Genomic DNA, 975 nt, shown 5'->3' with positions numbered 1-975 from the left:
CCCCCCTGTCACGCCCCGGCTGCTACGCTGGCTGCTTACCTTCAGCTTCTCAAAGCGATCGCTGAGGGATGCCACTTGGTGGTCCCGGTGGCGGCCCACCAGCTTACATAAGGCACAGATGAGCTGGTCGTCAGCAACACAGTACATGTTCACCTTCTCGTTCTCGTGCTCCAAGCACGTGAGTCCTCGGAAGTGCGCGTCGGGCACGGGCTCCACCAGTCGGTGGCTGGTGAAGGGCTTCTTGTTGGGGTGGGTGGCCCGCAGGCAGCGGTCGCAGTAGGACACCTCGCAGGTGATGCACGTCTTCACCGCGTCCCGCGGGGGATCCTGCTCGCAGAACTGGCAGGCGATCCTCTCGCCGGCCACAGACATGGTAGGGCTGTTGCGGTACGTCCTCTCGCGGCGGCTCTCGCTGGGGGAGTTGGGGCCGCTCAGGGACGCCTTCTGGAAGCGGTCGATGATGTTTTGCAGGGTCACATTCCTCTTGAGGCCCTCCAGGCCCCGGTGGTTGAGGGAGATGACATAGCGGCACGTGGGGCACTGGAAGGCGGTGATGGGCTCGATGGACTCGCTGGAGGAGCAGCTGGACACCAGGATGCGGTGGGCGCAGCTGAAGCAGAGGCTGTGGGCACACGGCAGCAAGAGAGGGTCTTCAAATAACTCCAGGCAGATTGGGCAGGTCAATTCTGACTCCAGTGTTTCCATGTTTAGTTAAAACGATCCTGATTCAGCATCAAAAACCAGGGAAGGTGGTCTGGTACCTGGGAGAGAGGAGAGCAGAGACATGAGACGGCGGTTCTCCCGGGCAGCTCCTCTCCACCAGGAACAGGCGCCCGGGGGCGTCAGACACATCACCTCTGCAACACCCCAACACTCTTTGTATGCCGACGCTGTTACTACCGCCCAGCCAGGCTCGTGCAAGCGCATCGGCGCGGCTGAAGCGTCTCACCATACTGTCCACCTGAGCCGAGCCAC

At 61.8% G+C, this 975-nt stretch overlaps 1 protein-coding gene across 1 annotated transcript; it reads right to left on the bottom strand.

The window, feature by feature from the left end:
• Positions 1-39: 39 nt before the first annotated feature.
• On the bottom strand, positions 40-760 carry LOC104077262 (probable E3 ubiquitin-protein ligase MID2; the record flags this gene model as incomplete). The annotated part of the gene is made up of 1 exon (XM_009578424.1): positions 40-760. A coding segment is annotated over exon 1 (666 nt), but the record flags the coding sequence as incomplete, so codon positions are not given.
• Positions 761-975: the final 215 nt, after the last annotated feature.

Source organism: Fulmarus glacialis, unplaced genomic scaffold (genome assembly GCF_000690835.1).
Source record: "Fulmarus glacialis isolate BGI_N327 unplaced genomic scaffold, ASM69083v1 scaffold27485, whole genome shotgun sequence".
NCBI classification, from domain to species: Eukaryota; Metazoa; Chordata; class Aves; order Procellariiformes; family Procellariidae; genus Fulmarus; species Fulmarus glacialis.
Note: the sequence above shows the minus strand (reverse complement) of the source record. Positions and strands in the feature narration are given on the sequence as shown.